Below are 15,224 nucleotides of genomic sequence, written 5' to 3' on the forward strand. Positions count from 1 at the left end.
TCTCATCCATTAGGCAAATCTCCTCTTTATGTTCTGTGTCCAGCCCAGGTTACCTGCCCTAAGAGGCCTCCCTGATGGTGCCCTGCAGCAGAAGTGACCTCCTCTTTCTCTGCCCCACAGGCCACCTCCTTTCCTTCACCTGTGAGGGGCTTAAAGGTGTGTCTTCTCTCCATTTCCTTCCTCCTCTACTCACTGACTCCTCCACATAGATGACAGCCACCTGGAAGGAACCACTTTCTCTCTGTCTGCACACCTTAGAGGGTGTTAATTCACCGGCAAACTTTACCTGAGCAATCACTTGGGGGCAGGCTGGGGACTACAACTTGGTACAAGGGAGAGCTACCTCTGGGCTGAGGAGTCACAGCATAACCTGCCTCCATTCCTGCCTTGATTTGTGGGGACAGAGCCTGGAAGAAGGTTCTCCTGCTACCATCAAGCTTGAGGGGCACCTGGCCAGGGCTAGGGGGGAGGGCCGTAATGACCAGGTGCATTAAAAGGCATTGTTTCAAGTAGGTCAGAGCCCCCTGGAAGAAGCTTCCTCACCACCTCACACTGCTTGCCCTGTTGCCCAATGCACAAGATAATCTGTGGTTCTGAGGGAACTGCCCACCCCCTGCAGAAACTCAAAGCTACATAAAATAAAACCTGTCAACAGCATCTCCCAAATTACATCAGCAGCCGGGAGCTGCCATGCAGACCAAAATGTCTGGAGCAATGGGGTGGGGGCTCAGTGGAGACAACGTGCAGTGCTTCCTTCCCGCAGTGCTTCCTTCTTCTTTGGGCCTCTCTGGACCCCCTACACCCCCAATCCCCATGTAGGGGACCCCTTGCCTTGGCCACCAGGCCCGTGCCACAAGCTGATGTGAAGTCAGATGGGGAGTGAGAGCTGGCTGGATGCAGATTTAACCTTCCAGGGCTGAAGAGCTCATCTACAGCAGGTCGGATGAGGGCGTGAAGAAACATGTGTGCATGCGTGTGTGCTGGAGGGTGTGAGGGTGTGAGGCTGTATCTGAGTGACTGCACATGAGAGCATGTGTCTATGTGTGACGGTGTGTGTGTGTGTGTGTGCGTGTGTGTGTGTGTAGGGGGCAGGAAGGGGAGCTGGTGTGGAGGGGCTCAAACTGGTGTAGGCAGAGTGGACAAAAAAAGAGAAAAGAGTTGTCTTTGAGTCGGGCCTGGAGAGCCGAAGAAAAAAGGAGCTCTTATTGGTGGTTGTCAAGGAGATGGGCCTTGGGGTTTGCTGAACTTTCTTCCCTTAAAGCGTCCTGCCTGGAGCTGAGAGGGGCCATTTATTTCCAGCTGCCCCACCCTCCCAGGCCGGGTGGGACCAGACCCGAGGCCGACCCTCGCCAGGCGTCAGGTGTAGACCCCAGGCCAGGCCAGAGCAGTTCCCGGGTCTTCGGACCGGGATGCCCGCCCCGCCCCTCCTCCTGGCCCCGCCGGGTCTGTCACTGGGAGAGGCCCCGGCCTCGCATTCCGGTCAGCGAACTTCCCGGGCCGAGGTCAGCCCCGTGCGGGGCCTCGCGCGGCACCGACTGCCAAGGGGCATTGTCCGCCCCGGGCGCCCCGTTCCAGACGCGGGTCCTGCGGCCGCCCCGTGACAAGCACACTGACGAGCCACTGTCCTTTGACGAGTGCTAAAAAGTTCGTTTGTTTTGAACGTCAATTTTCAAGCGATCTTTACGAGGTCTCCCCGCCCCGTTCGCTCGCTGCTGCCTCGCTGGCGCTCAGCCCCCAGTAGGTACTCAGGAAACGTCCAGCGAACGGCGGCGCAGGCGAGTCTGCTCTGCGTGCTGGCGCGTTTCACCGCACACGGGTGGCGGGCGACCTCGCGGGACCCCCAGCTCGCAGGATCCCCGCCCCCGAGGCTGCCGCCGGGCCTGGGGGAACTGCCCCAGAGGGGCGTCCACGCTCGACGGCAGGGGCCGGGGCGCCGCGGGCAGGGGAGGGCGCAGCCTCCGAGCGGCCCCAGCCTGGCCGAGACCCTGCGCCCGCAGCCTAGCGAGCAGGCCGGCCAGGCCCCCGCCCCCCACCTGCCGCCCGCCGCAAGGGAAGGGCCCCCCCATGACGCCCGCGCCCGCCCTCCCCCGGCGGGCCGGCGGCCGGTGCCCATTGGCCGGCCCTGGGCGACGCCCCGCCCTCCTGACGCCACGGGCCAATGAGCGCGCGCTGTCAGCTCATCAGCCGGGCCGGCTGGGCTGCTCAGGAGCCCGAGCGGTGGCTGAGCTGTGAGCAGTGAGCAGCGCCTGCGGGAGCGGCCGGTCGGTCGGGTCCCCGCGCCCCGCACGCCCGCACGCCCAGCGGGGCCCGCATTGAGCATGGGCGCGGCGGCCTTGCGCTGGCACTTGTGCGTGCTGCTGGCCTTGGGCACGCGCGGGCGGCTGGCGGGGGGCAGCGGGCTCCCAGGTAAGCCCCCGACCGAGGTGGGGGGCGGCGGGCGCTGGGGGCGCGGGCGGCCGAGGCGCGGTCCTGGAGGGCTTCTTCCCTGCGCGTCCCGAACTCGCCCCGTGCGGCCCCGCGCCTCACTTCTCTTTGCAAAGTAACTTCTGGGGCCGGCCCGGGGCGCACCCTCTCGCAGCCCGGGAGGCCGGGGCTCCTGAGCCCGGCGGGGCCGCAGCAGGGGCGGGTGGGCCGGGGCCTCGGGAGGGGAAGCGCGAGCGCGGGAGCGAGGAAGAAAGGCGGCGGTTCCCGGGGGCCCCGCGAGCGGACCAGGGAGGGGCGGGACCCCGAGCGCAGAGGGGAGCTTCTCCCGGGAGAGGGGACGCGGGGCGGGGCGGGCGAAGGGGGACACGCCAGGAGGTGGAAGGGGAAAGGGTCGGACCGAGAGACCAGGACGGGGCGGGAGGTGCGGGACAGACGGACAGAAGAGCCGGCGCCGAGGGAGCAGACAAAAGGAAGCCCGGAGAAAAGACAGATGCGGAAGGGTAGAGAGGAGGCCCGCACGCCCCGGGGAAGGAGGAGGAGGCCCGTGGACCAGGAGGAATCAAGAGGGACAGTCCCACTGATGCTAAGGGAGAGAGAAGAGGAGATGGGGGACAGATGGACACTGGAGAAAAACGGGGTTGGTGGGGCGGTGAGAGGGAGACCGGGAAAGAGAGAGGGACGGAGATGCCTGGAAAGCCGCGGATGAGGGACCGTCTGACAGGACGGGGAGGAGAGACAGAAGGAAGGAAGGCAGAGGAGACGCAGGGACAGACACGGGGAGGAGAGTCCGGACATCGGTGGAGCAGACCCAGGAACGGGAGGGGGAGACCCGGAGGCCACAGGCCCAGGCCCGTGGGTTTCATGGGGACCCCGCACCCTCCCACCCCTTCCCCTCCTGCTCTCTGGCTGTCTTCAGGGGCTTCCCGAAAAGCTGGAGTCACATTCTCTCCCCGGCGTCATCAGAGGCGCTTCCTCCGGTGCTCTGCTTGGAGGGGGAGGCAGGGGGAGGGTCCTGCACGTCCTTCCCGGCTCCCTGAGGTTTGGGTGGCATAGGGTCTATTCTTGGTGGTCCCGCGTGCCCCGAGTGAGGATGCTGGGCCCATGAGACTCTTCCACAGCAACACCCCTCCTGGAAGCCCAGCCCTACTGCCCCATCCCCCTTGTGTCTGTGGGTGTCTCTCCCAAGCTTTGGGGTCCCTCACCTCTGAGTGATTGTTCCTGGCGGTGCCTTTCTCCGCCTGTGTGCCTCCTCGTGTCTTTCTGTATCTGACTCTGTCTCCTCCCTGACCCTCTCTGTGGAAGCCCTGTGACTGTGAAATGCCGACAGCCTGTCCCCAGCATAAGCAAACCAGAGCCAAAGGGAGCAGCCTGTGCTGGGAGGGCTGGGTCGCCCTGCAGGGGAGTCTCCAGCCCAGACAGGAGCAGGAGCATGGCAGAGGACCGGTGGGGACAAGTGGCTTCTCACCCTCTCTTCTCAAACTCCCATGTCCTCTGCCCGTACTGCACACCAAGGACACCCAAGTGTTGAAAGGTGTGTTGAGAGATAGCTCCACCCACCCCTCATCTACATCCATACATTTCCATCCCAATGAAGACACCTGTTTAGGTGGGAGATTGGGGGTGAGGGCACAAGGGGCTCCTGCCCCTCATTCCTACATACTGGCCCCTGGGAAGTGGGAAGAGCCATACCTGTGGCCCACTGCCTCCGCTGGTCCTGTCTCAGAAGTGGCCCTAGTCCTCCCAAATAGAAGCCTGGAGATGGGCCCTCTCTGGCCCCTGGGTCCCTGCCTTAGAGGCAGTGCCAGTCCTGCACAGCGTCCCTCCGTTGCCACTTACCCAGAAGGCCCTCATGGATGTTCCTGCTGGCCCAGCCATCCAGTTGCCGGCTGGGCCCCCTCCAGCCCCTGCCTCCTGGTCCCCTTTCCACTCTTACCCTGGGCAGCTGTCTAGGATAGGCCACCCACCTGAGCAGATGTAGCACTCCTGAAAAGCAATGCCACCTGCCATGTGTGTGCGCACGTGTGCACGCGTGTGTGTGTGCAGGGGGGTCGTGCTGTTGTGTTTCTTTTTGATGCCTCTCTTCCTTCAGGGGTGGGCAGGAGACTTGGGGGCTAGGGCAAAGAAGAAGGAGCCTTGGAGGGCATGGATCTCATAGCCCCACTGGCAGATTTCAAACCCAGGTATTATGCAGGGGAGAAATTTAGAGTGGACACTCTTGGGGACCCAGTAGTCTAAGGTGAGGCCAGAGGCATCACCTTAGGGGGACATTCCGAGCTTAGCCCTGGGGCACTGCCCTCATGGCAGCTGCTGAGAGTTCTTTGTGCTGCTGCACTCCTGGATCCTTCTGTCTATCTGTCATCTGTCTGACTTTCATGCATTGCTAGCTAGAAGTCACAGCTCATTCTGTGTTGGAGTCCACTCTCTGCCCCAGTGAGCTACTGACCCATAGCAGATGTGACCTCACTGGGCCTCAGTTTCCTCATCTATAACCTGAGGAATTAACCTGGATTATAGCTTCAGCTCTGACTGTGCTGAACTATGCCCGACAAGAGGCAGGTCCCCACCTGCCTGAACTGTGTGTTTGTGTGTGTGTGTGTGTGTGTAAAAGAGACAGGGAGAGAGGCTTGGTGTGTATAGATGGACCGGATACACAGAATCTGTTTTGCTTAATTTGCCGTAACAGCTGTTCCAGACTGAAGGTGTATATGTGTTGGGGGCGGTAGGTGGAGAGTGTCGGGAGCCCTGAAAGCCTAGACTGAACTTGCATTTAGAAGTTGGGATATGAAAACCAGGTTCACATGTGGATTTCCGAGGAGGGAGGACCATGGGGGGAGTCAGAACCATGGATGGACTCAGGTTAGCCCAGTTGAGGGTGTGGTTCTGCCACCAGACACTTTGGTTTGGGGGCATGGAAGCCAGATGATGAAACCAATATTTCCACAGGATAGGGGCAGGGTGGGATCCCACGTTCAGGTGACCTGTAGGAGGAGCCTCCTGGCACGGCCTTGGTGTCCCCATCTGGAACCCAAAGGGGCTGGATTTAAACTCCTCCAGGGACCCTTCTGACACTAAATTCTAGAATGAGGAGAGTGGGGGAGGGTTGAGCGATGCCCGTGGGGGATAGAGTGAGGAGAGTGGGGGAGGGTTGGAGCGATGCCCGTGGGGGGATAGAGTGAGGAGAGTGGGGGAGGGTTGGAGCGATGCCCGTGGGGGATAGAGTGAGGAGAGTGGGGGAGGGTTGGAGCGATGCCCGTGGGGGGATAGAGTGAGGAGAGTGGGGGAGGGTTGGAGCGATGCCCGTGGGGGATAGAGTGAGGAGAGTGGGGGAGGGTTGGAGCGATGCCCGTGGGGGGATAGAGTGAGGAGAGTGGGGGAGGGTTGGAGCGATGCCCGTGGGGGATAGAGTGAGGAGAGTGGGGGAGGGTTGGAGCGATGCCCGTGGGGGGATAGAGTGAGGAGAGTGGGGGAGGGTTGGAGGGATGCCCGTGGGGGGATAGAGTGAGGAGAGTGGGGGAGGTTGGAGCGATGCCCGTGGGGGGATAGAGTGAGGAGAGTGGGGGGGTTGGAGCGATGCCCGTGGGGGGATAGAGTGAGGAGAGTGGGGGAGGGTTGGAGCGATGCCCGTGGGGGGATAGAGTGAGAGAGTGGGGGAGGGTTGGAGCGATGCCCGTGGGGGATAGAGTGAGGAGAGTGGGGGAGGGTTGGAGCGATGCCCGTGGGGGGATAGAGTGAGGAGAGTGGGGGAGGGTTGGAGCGATGCCCGTGGGGGATAGAGTGAGAGAGTGGGGGAGGGTTGGAGCGATGCCCGTGGGGGGATAGAGTGAGGAGAGTGGGGGGGTTGGAGCGATGCCCGTGGGGGGATAGAGTGAGGAGAGTGGGGGCGGGTTGGAGCGATGCCTATGGGGGGATAGAGTGAAGAGAGTGGGGGCGGGTTGGAGCGATGCTTGTTGGGGGAGCAGGACAGATGGAGGAGGAGGAGGTTCTTCCTCACTGTCTCCTTAAGTCTCAGTTTTCTCAACTTTTTAGCGGAACGATAGCTCAATGGGATCATTGCGACAATAAATAAGGCCAAGCGTATTGATAGCATTGTCCCTGCCACAGAGTGGCTGTGCCAAAGATGCGACCAGTTGCCACTTGTCACACCAGATTGTCCTGTGACAGCTGTTATTGCCAATGAACCCACTGACCAATGGACGGGCAGCGGCAAGAGCTCCTCTGCCCCACACCATCAGCCACCTGCCCCAGGGCCACACCTTACCTGTTGTTCCCCCCACACCCCTGCCCACAGGATCAGTCGACGTGGATGAGTGCTCAGAGGGCACGGATGACTGCCACATCGATGCCATCTGTCAGAACACGCCCAAGTCCTACAAATGCCTCTGCAAGCCAGGCTACAAGGGGGAAGGCAGGCAGTGTGAAGGTGAGTCCAGCCCGGTCCTCCCGGCCAGACCCTGAGGCTGCCAGGGCTGCTGCAGGTGGCTGATGCCTGCCCCATTCATCACCAGCTGGGGCTGAGCCTCCAGCACCACCGTCATGGTTGCTGACAGCACAGGCTTCTCTCGGCCTCAGGAGGGAGGCAGTGAACTTTTCAGGAATGCCGGCTGCTTCCCTGGAAGGGTGGAGTTAGAGTCATGGGGTGCCTGATTCTCAACTGGGCTTGAAACTTTTCATTCTTTTTAAGAAATTGGCTGAGTGCGGTGGCTCAGGTCCGTAATCCCAGCACTTTGGGAGGCCGAGGCAGGCAGATTATTTGAGCTCAAGAGTTTGAGACCAGCCTGGCCAACATGGCAAAACCCCGTCTCTACTAAAAATAAAACAAATACAAAAAAAGTTAGCCAGGCGTGGTGGCGCATGCCTGTAATCTCAGCTACTCATGAAGCTGAGGCAGGAGAATCACTTTAACCCGAGAGGCGGAGGTTGTAGTAAACTGAGATGGCGCCACTGCACTCCAGCTTGGGCAACAGAGAAAGACTCTGTCTCAAAAAAAAAAAAAAAGAAAAGAAAAGAAAAGAAAAAGATGAAGTATTGAAAAAGAAAAAGATGAAGTATTGAATGACGTATTTGTGCATCTGTCCTTGACTGGCTGTATGGGGCTGGAGTGCAAAGACCTGGGCTTACCCCCTGACCTCCAAGGTCCCTAACGTCAAGTTCAAAACCACCCTGTAGGTCTCTGTCTCGAGTTCCAGTGCTTGGACAGACACTGGTGGATTTGTGCCATCTGTCTGTCTATCCAGCCTTTCTGCCCTGCACCTGGGGTGCTGGTTAGACCTCCTGGCATTAGAAATTGCCTCCCCAGCAGGCTGAAAGAGAGAAAAGAGCAGCTCTGGCTACGTTTGGTGCCAGGACTCTCCAAGCCCATTGGAACCTTTGGAGCTTTTGTCCGTGAGGGTCTGGATGGCCGTCCTCACCCCGTGGGTCTGGAGCAGGACTGGGCATCTGGGAGCTGGAAATAGCTCTCTCCGAAACAGACACACCCCTGGATGGGGTCACTGATCCCCATCTTCCCTGTCTGCACCCGTCGTATAAATGAGGAAAGCTGAGGCTCAGACAGGAGAAGCATCTTTTGCAGGATTCCCATGTTCCCAGTGACATGACAAGGACTGAAATCCAGGTCTTGTAGCTCCCACTCAATGACTGTGGCAGCTAGTTTTCTTCTCCCTGGACCCTGCCAGCTGAATTTTTCCAAGTTTGGTATTTGTATTAGGAAAGTGACACGTGAGCACAGGATGGGTCCCGGTTCTTTCTGTGTAAGGCGTTTACAGGGCTAGAGTTTTGTGGGCGATGCAGCCACGCCTCCCTGGGATGCTGGTGATGTTTATCCTTCGCATTTGTTGAGCATTTATTTAAGGCTGAGTGCTGGGCAGATGACATCGCCCTGGATCATGCCTGGTTGGGTCATATTCCTGGCACGCTCAGGGCCCCAGAACCCAAAGAGGGGAGCTGGCGCCTACCCACAGATCTCTGGAAGGAGACCAGGCTGGAGGCACACAGAGGAGGCCACGAGTGAGAAGCCTGGTGGGGCGGCTGGCTCGGCTGCTGTCAGGGCCAGAGGTTAGCTCCCTGGTTCGAGTGGTACATGTGAGGCTGTGTGTGACCGCTTTCTGATCCTCTATTCTGCCCCCCAGACCCAGTGTCCTGGCAAGGCAGGGCCATGGTTGACCCTCCATCTCTGCTGGTATAAGCCACTGACCTGGCCTCTTCGTCCCCCAGCCCAGCTCCTCCTTAGGCCCTCTCCTGCTGTCCCCTGCCCGGGAGGCCTTACCTGTTTCCCTAAAACTTTTCGGAGTTCAGCTTTAACTCCCCACTCTGCTTGACCCCTGAGTTAGGAGACAGACTCTTGCCCCAAGCCCAGCTCTGTTGCTCACTGGCTCTGTAGGCTTCATGTTCTCACCTGCTAGAAAAGGAAACTGTTTTGTCCTGCTGGGTATGAAGATGAGACAAGAGGAGGCTTGCGAATGTGCTGCAGGAACTGCCAGGGGTCTCCCTATCTCTCTAGTCAAATTCGGGCCTCCACCCTTCACATCCTGAAGCACCTCTATCCTGACATGCGCAGACACACACAGACATGCACACACACTGGGTTGCTCTACGTTTGTGAGCCCCAGCTCAGATTTGCTGCCTGCCTGGAGCTCCTTACCTTCTTTCTGCATCCTGTCTAAATCTGAAGGCTAATCATTCTTTAGATTTGCCTCCTCCAGGAAGCCTCTGATACCTCCACTTATACATGCACTTCCACATGCACACTCATGCATGCTAGACTGCATTAGTAACCTACGCTGCTCCCAGAGGCTTCTGGGCTTCCCTCCATCATCACACTTCTGACTCGGTCATAATTACTTGTCTTGGTCCCCCACAGAACTGTGAGCTCATTTATTGAGGGCCCACCATAAGCTTGCTGTAGGGGTCACCATACCGAAGCTGTCAAACTCAGGCCATGCCCCCAGGAGCTCTCAGTGAGCTCAATTAGAGAGGGCCTTTTACATTTGTAACCATGTTCCCAGCTCATGCGGCAGGGCCTGGCACTAGCGCGGGTCTACAGAAAACGTTTAGTCTGAGTTGGCTCTCCTTTGCCCAGACTGGACTTCACATTAGATGAGCAACCTCTAAGATATCCACAGAGGGGAGTGTGGAGCGTAGGGTCTGTGGAAGGGCTCGTTCTGGCCCTGGTATCATCTTGACCCTGCACAATGAAAGACAGGACAGCAGATTCAAGGCTGGTCTCTTCAAGGGGAGCCTGGGTTGCAGCCCACATTTCATGTGAACATTTGGGCGGTGATTTGCCCTCACTGAGCCTTAGTTTCTCCTTTGGTTGTGAGGGCTAAAAATACTCCCCATCACAGGTCATCCTGAAGATTGAGTGAGGCACAGTATAGTGCACTGGGGGCTGGCATCCAATACACAGTAGGCACTCATTCCACAGTGTGTGCTCCATATACAGATGGCAGGGTCATCACCATGGTCCTGTCATTATCATCATCAGCATTATCACCATCATCATTATCATCATCATCATCACCATCACCATCACCATCACCATCATCACCATCACCATCACCACCACCATCACCATCATCACCATCACCATCACCATCATTACATCATCACCATCATCATCACCATCACCATCATCATCACCATCACCATCATCACCATCACCACCATCACTATCACCATCATCACCACCACCACCACCATCACCATCACCACCATCACCATCATCACCATCACCATCATCGCACCATCACCATCACCATCATCACCACCATCATCATCATCACCATCACCATCATTACATCATCATCATTATCATCATCACCATCACCATCATCACCACTATCATCATCATCACCATCACCATCATTACATCATCATCATTATCATCATCACCATCATCATCATCACCATCATCACCATCACTATCACCACCATCATTATCATCATTATCATCATCATCATCATTATCATCATCATCATCACCACCATCATTATCATCACCATCATCATCATTACCATCAACATCATCATCACCATCATCACCATCACCATCATCACCATCACCGTCATCATTATCATCATCATTATCACCATCATCATTATCATCATTATCATCACCATCATCACTGTCATCATTATCATCATCACCATCATCACCATCATATCACCTGTTCTCACTAGCTGTCAAAGTGGTTTCAGGCTGAAATGAGACTATGGATGATGAAGACCTTTGAAAATCACTCAGTTCTGCATACCTGAGGTGATAGTTATGGTGCAGCATAGTCCTTGCTGTCCAGGAGCTTGTGGTCTGGTGGGACTGCATGAGCTGGAAATTCCTGATAACAGATTTAGGGTAGTTTGGGTCATGAATCACTGTCTGTTGAGTTGCCGTGTTAACAGTATGAGAACAATTGTTAGGTACCAAGAGGAGGGCACCATTTGGTTATGGGCTTCCTAAACCCTCAGTCAGTGAGTGTTGGCATGGATTCTGGAGGCCTGTGTGGACCCTGTCCTGCTAGCACTCTGGTTTTCTCATCCCTGGGGACCCATATATAGTCATCAATTTGAATCAAGGCAGCCTGCCAGAGTGCTCACATATATACCTCACACCCCCAACACATAAACATGGAGAACCATCAGATCCCTGCTGGCTTCCCTGGGAGGACTACAGAGAGACATCCGGGGGCTTTGAAATCTGAAGGGACACCATGTGCAGCGGTGGCCTGAAGGAGCTGGGAAACCATCCAGATGTTCACATCCTTGGTTTACAGATGGAAAAATGGAGGCCTGCGGGGGCAGGGTCTTTCTTGGGTGGGGACTAGAGCCCAGGTTTGGTAGACCTGTTACTCCACACTATGTTTCTGCCAGTGGTTATTCCTATCTGTGGCTCTCTGTTCTGAGAAGAGGACGTGAACAGTCTCTATTAAGGTCAGCATAAGGGTTAAAGCATTGACTTTGTTGCCAGATGGCTTGGGTTCAAATCCTACCCATGTAGCCTGGGCATGTTATTTAACCTCCATTTGTTTATCTATAAAATAGGCATAATGTTAGTACTTATTTCATACAGATAGTGTGAGAATTAAATGAGTTAATGTATTTAAAGCCTTTGAACATAGCCTGGCACATAGGATGCTGTATATAACCACTAGCTGCCCTTACTGTGATGACGACAACGACGACGATGATGATGATGATGATGATGATGATGATGATGATGATGATGGTGCTATTGATGATGAGGGTGATGGGGGTGATGATAACGTTGATGGTGATGATAATGTTGATGGTGCTGTTATGGTGCTATAGATGAGGGTGATGGTGATAGTGATACTGATGATGGTGCTGATGAAGATGATGATGATGATGTATCTGATCATCATCATCATCACCATGTCAACGTCAATGATCACAATGTTGTTCAAGGTATGAAAGAACTGAAGCTTTGTCTTTTCCAACAATTCCTGGGACCTAAAATGGTTGGGAAATGAGGTATTCCGGTTCATCGACTGTTCATATAAACCATATGCATATACATATATCCCCACAGAGGTAGACAGTCAGGTGTGCCATTCACATATGGCTGCTTATCAAGAATGTACAATAAAAAAATACATAGGAAAGAAGACTTTCCTTTGTTCAACTAAGCCTACTTCGGGGATGGCAAGGATGCCGTCACCTTCTGCCATAGCAGACATTAATAATCAATCACCACACCCTCCAGTCATTTCTGCAGTAGATGAAACTTGCTTTCCCTCCCTGGGCTCCTGCATCTGCAGGTCCTGAGCTGGAGTTGGGTTCTGCTGAGGCTGGGGTTGGAGTCTTGGAGGCAGTGAGCCCACTGTCCTGCAGATCTCACTGACTGTGCTCTTTGCTGTGATAAGCATAGAGGACAGACTCTCAGGAGAGCCTTCCCCGAGGACGTGGCTGCCACAGTCTCCCCAGTTTTTCACCAATATGTTGAGTGTTTGCTTCCAGACACCCCACTACATGCTCCATGTCCATGATCTCATTTAATCCTCTCAAGAACCCTACCAGATAGGGAGTATGCCTTCCATTTTTCAAGCGAGGAAACAGGCATGGAGAGGTAAAGTGACTGGCCAAAGTTCACACAGTTGATAGAGGACAGCTAGAATTTAAGCCCCAAACTGGCAGTTCCCAAGGTCTGTCCTCTTGACCACTGGGTGATACTGCCTACTTTTAACTGGCTCTCTCACAGAGACTGTCAGCTCTGTCTTCACCAATTAATCAGTGCTCGAAACATACTTTCTCTATCATTTTCACAAGCCAAGCCTGGGTTGTGGGAAGCCCGATGTGAGGCTGACTGAGCCTCTTACCCACTTCACCAGGTCACCTTGAAACCTGCTGCTTACAAAATCCCTGTTAGCAAATCCAGCCCTGGAGGCCACCTGCCCCCCATTCTGGGAACGGTTTCTTTTCCCACCTTCAAGGGCAACTTGCCTCATGGCCAGTGGGCATATGTGGTGATGCCATGGCCTCCATGTGTGCAGACATGTTGCATCTGTGCCCAGGAGTGGCCTGGGGCCCCCTGCGATCAGCCTAATGCTGGCAGAGGGCTTGCTGTAGCCAGACGAGTGAGTGCCTCAGACAGCCGGGAAAGGCTCTGAGCAGGGCTGGAGATAAAGCACTGTTTTATTGATTGAATCTGAACTACCTTGAGGTAGACTCATGGCTGTGTGGAGTTGGAAGAAACTTCAAAGGGCATTGAGGCAGCCCGTGTGAGTGACAGCCGCCGCCCCTCTTTGCAGCCCAGCCCAGGTCCGTACACACCACCGTTGTAGCCCATGCCACACTGCACTTAGCTTGTCCCATGTCTCCTCCTGGAATGTGAGCTCCTCAAAGACTGGATCTGGGATCTGTCAGCTCCCATCCCTGGAACCTAGAGACTGGGCCTGGCACAGGGTGTGGATGGCATTTGCTGGATGAAAGGGTCTCCTCCTCCAGGAAGCCATCTTTGGTCCCCCAGACAGGGGAGTTATCACCTGTGAGCATCCTCACTCAGTGTGCCTGTCACACTAGATTGTGAGGACCCGTGCAACTTCCCTCAGGGCTAAGCCCAGAGCTGGTGTCAGTGGACAGTGAATGACCCTTATCCATGCTGGGAGGAACCAGGAAGGCCTCCCAGAACCTCACAGACTCTGAGGGTTCTACAGATGAAGAAGCAGAGGCTTGGACAGGGAGAGAGCTAGTCTGAGGATAACTGGTGTGGACCGATGGCAGAATTCACCTGGGGAAACTGGTTCCAGAGAGGTCTGTCTCTAGCCAGTCCTCCCAGGTGAGAGGCAGCAGGGCCTGGGTTCCATCCCCCATCAGCCAAGGAGTCCCAGCATCAGGCCAGGCCCCCATCAGCCCATTGGAAAGCAGTAGGGAAGGCTCTTTCACTATGGAGGGATCGAGGGGGCTGCACAGCCTCTCTGCTTCTACACGTGCTCGTTCCCTTGCTGCTGCTGGCTGGTCTGAGACAGGACCTGGGAATGGGAGGGGCTGGAAGCTACCATTTGTGATACTGTTGTTATTTTGATTTATTTTAGAGGTGGGGCCTCGCTGTATTGTGAGCTATTATTGTTATTTTTGTTTGTTTGTTTGTTTTGAGACGGAGTCTCGCTCTGTCGCCCAGGCTGGAGTGCAGTGGCCGGATCTCAGCTCACTGCAAGCTCCACCTCCCGGGTTCACGCCATTCTCCTGCCTCAGCCTCCTGAGTAGCTGGGACTACAGGCGCCTGCCACCGCGCCCGGCTAGTCTTTTGTATTTTTAGTAGAGACGGGGTTTTACTGTGGTCTCGATCTCCTGACCTTGTGATCCGCCCACCTCGGCCTCCCAGAGTGCTGGGATTACAGGCGTGAGCCACCACGCCCGGCCTTTTGTTTGTTTTTGAGATGAAGTCTTGCTTTGTCACCCAGGCTGGAGTTCAGTGGCTCAGTCTCAGCTCACTGCAACCTCCGCCTCCCAGTTTCAAGGGGTTCTCATGCCTCAGCTTCCCAAGTACCTGGGATTACAGGTGCACACCACCATGCCCAGCTAATTTTTTGTGTTTTTAGTAGAGATGGGGTTTCACCATGTTGGCCAGGCTGGTCTTGAACTCCCGACCTCAAGTGATCCGCCTGCTTCAGCCTTCCAAAGTACTGGGATTATAGGCATGAGCCACTGCACCCGGCCATTGTTTATCCATCCCTCCCTACCCAGCCTCACTGTCTTCTTTTAGTTCCTCAAACTTGCCAGCGTGTTCCTACCTCTGGACCTTTGCATACTCCATTTCCTCTTCCCTGTCCATTTAGCTAAGTGTGTGCATCCGCGGCTCACCTGGCCCCGGGGGCATGGGCCTTTTGGAAGCTGCCAGGCCAGTCCCGCACTGGCTTCCTGGTCTGAATTAACCAGGCCTGTTTGTGCTTATTCTGGTGAGGGGGCAGGCTGGGGGTGAGGAAGGGGCATTTCATCCCCTTTAAATACTTCAACTCATTTAACCTTAATTGCCTTGTTTTCATAGACATTTGCTAGGGAAAAGGACCAAATTATAGCTTGAATTGGGTCCTACTAATCTTAATTAAAAGCTCTCGTTTATAATCAGGACCAGGCCCCAAACGAGGAGCAAACCGCCCTCAAATGGCTTGTTTAAATAACTAAGACCCTCTTGATAATCACTGTTTAGTCTGAACCAACAGCACACATCACCCCTTCTATGTGTACTTAATTTTTTAGACCATTTATTCAAGTGGTTTATTCTACTTGCAAGTTCCAACTCGGGCCTTTTCCAAAATGCTATAATTAAAACTCTTGGGGGAAATAACTTT

At 55.4% G+C, this 15,224-nt stretch overlaps 1 protein-coding gene across 2 annotated transcripts in view; it reads left to right on the forward strand.

Moving 5' to 3' along the window:
- Window positions 1–2,191: 2,191 nt before the first annotated feature.
- Window positions 2,192–15,224, forward strand: part of SCUBE1 (signal peptide, CUB domain and EGF like domain containing 1) — a 147,078-nt gene continuing 134,045 nt past the window's right edge. For both annotated transcript variants that reach the window (XM_033233693.1, XM_033233694.1), the window contains exons 1-2: window positions 2,192–2,406; window positions 6,713–6,844. In XM_033233693.1, the coding sequence (XP_033089584.1) occupies window positions 2,319–2,406; window positions 6,713–6,844 (220 nt within the window). In that variant the 5' untranslated portion in view covers window positions 2,192–2,318. The remainder of the gene's footprint in view (window positions 2,407–6,712; window positions 6,845–15,224) is intronic.

The sequence above is a fragment of the Trachypithecus francoisi genome, unplaced genomic scaffold (assembly GCF_009764315.1).
Source record: "Trachypithecus francoisi isolate TF-2019V2 unplaced genomic scaffold, Tfra_2.0 Lachesis_group14, whole genome shotgun sequence".
Classification (NCBI taxonomy): domain Eukaryota; kingdom Metazoa; phylum Chordata; class Mammalia; order Primates; family Cercopithecidae; genus Trachypithecus; species Trachypithecus francoisi.